The 427-nt window shown below is 66.5% G+C and overlaps 1 protein-coding gene across 1 annotated transcript in view; it reads right to left on the reverse strand.

Moving 5' to 3' along the window:
- SUPT16H (suppressor of Ty 16 homolog (S. cerevisiae)) overlaps positions 1–243 on the reverse strand; it is a gene marked incomplete at both ends in the record, with an annotated part of 4,575 nt that extends 4,332 nt beyond the window's left edge. Inside the window, one exon of the mRNA XM_008937441.1 lies at positions 116–243. Coding sequence (XP_008935689.1) covers positions 116–243 — 128 coding nt within the window. The remainder of the gene's footprint in view (positions 1–115) is intronic.
- Between the last annotated feature and the right edge of the window lie 184 nt (positions 244–427).

The raw sequence follows: 427 nt of genomic DNA on the forward strand, positions 1-427 counted from the left end.
GGAGCGCCCCACGGCCCCCTGGAGGCCCCCACAGCCCCCTGGAGGTCCCCACAGCCCCCTGGAGGTCCCCACGGCCCCCTGGAGGTCCCCACGGCCCCCGAGGTCCCCGTCTCACATCTCCTTGACGAAGGTGGCCTCTGGGTTGGGGAAGATGTTGCCCTCGTTGCGGCCCAGGGCGCTGCCCGGGCAGTAGAAGTTGATCCTCAGGTAGGTGTAGTCGCCCTCCACCGACATGCTGATGTTCTGGGGGGACAGGACACCCCTGGTCACCCCCTGGTCACCCCCTGGGCACCCCCTGGGCACCCCCTGGGCACCCCGAGCTCGAGGTGGGACCCCAAAACCACCTCGGGTTGAAGGTAGAACCCAAAAACCACCTTGAGGTGGAGGTGGGACCCCAAAACCACCTCAAGTTGAAGGTAGAAACTCA

The sequence above is a fragment of the Merops nubicus genome, unplaced genomic scaffold (genome assembly GCF_000691845.1).
Source record: "Merops nubicus isolate BGI_N331 unplaced genomic scaffold, ASM69184v1 scaffold11343, whole genome shotgun sequence".
NCBI classification, from domain to species: Eukaryota; Metazoa; Chordata; class Aves; order Coraciiformes; family Meropidae; genus Merops; species Merops nubicus.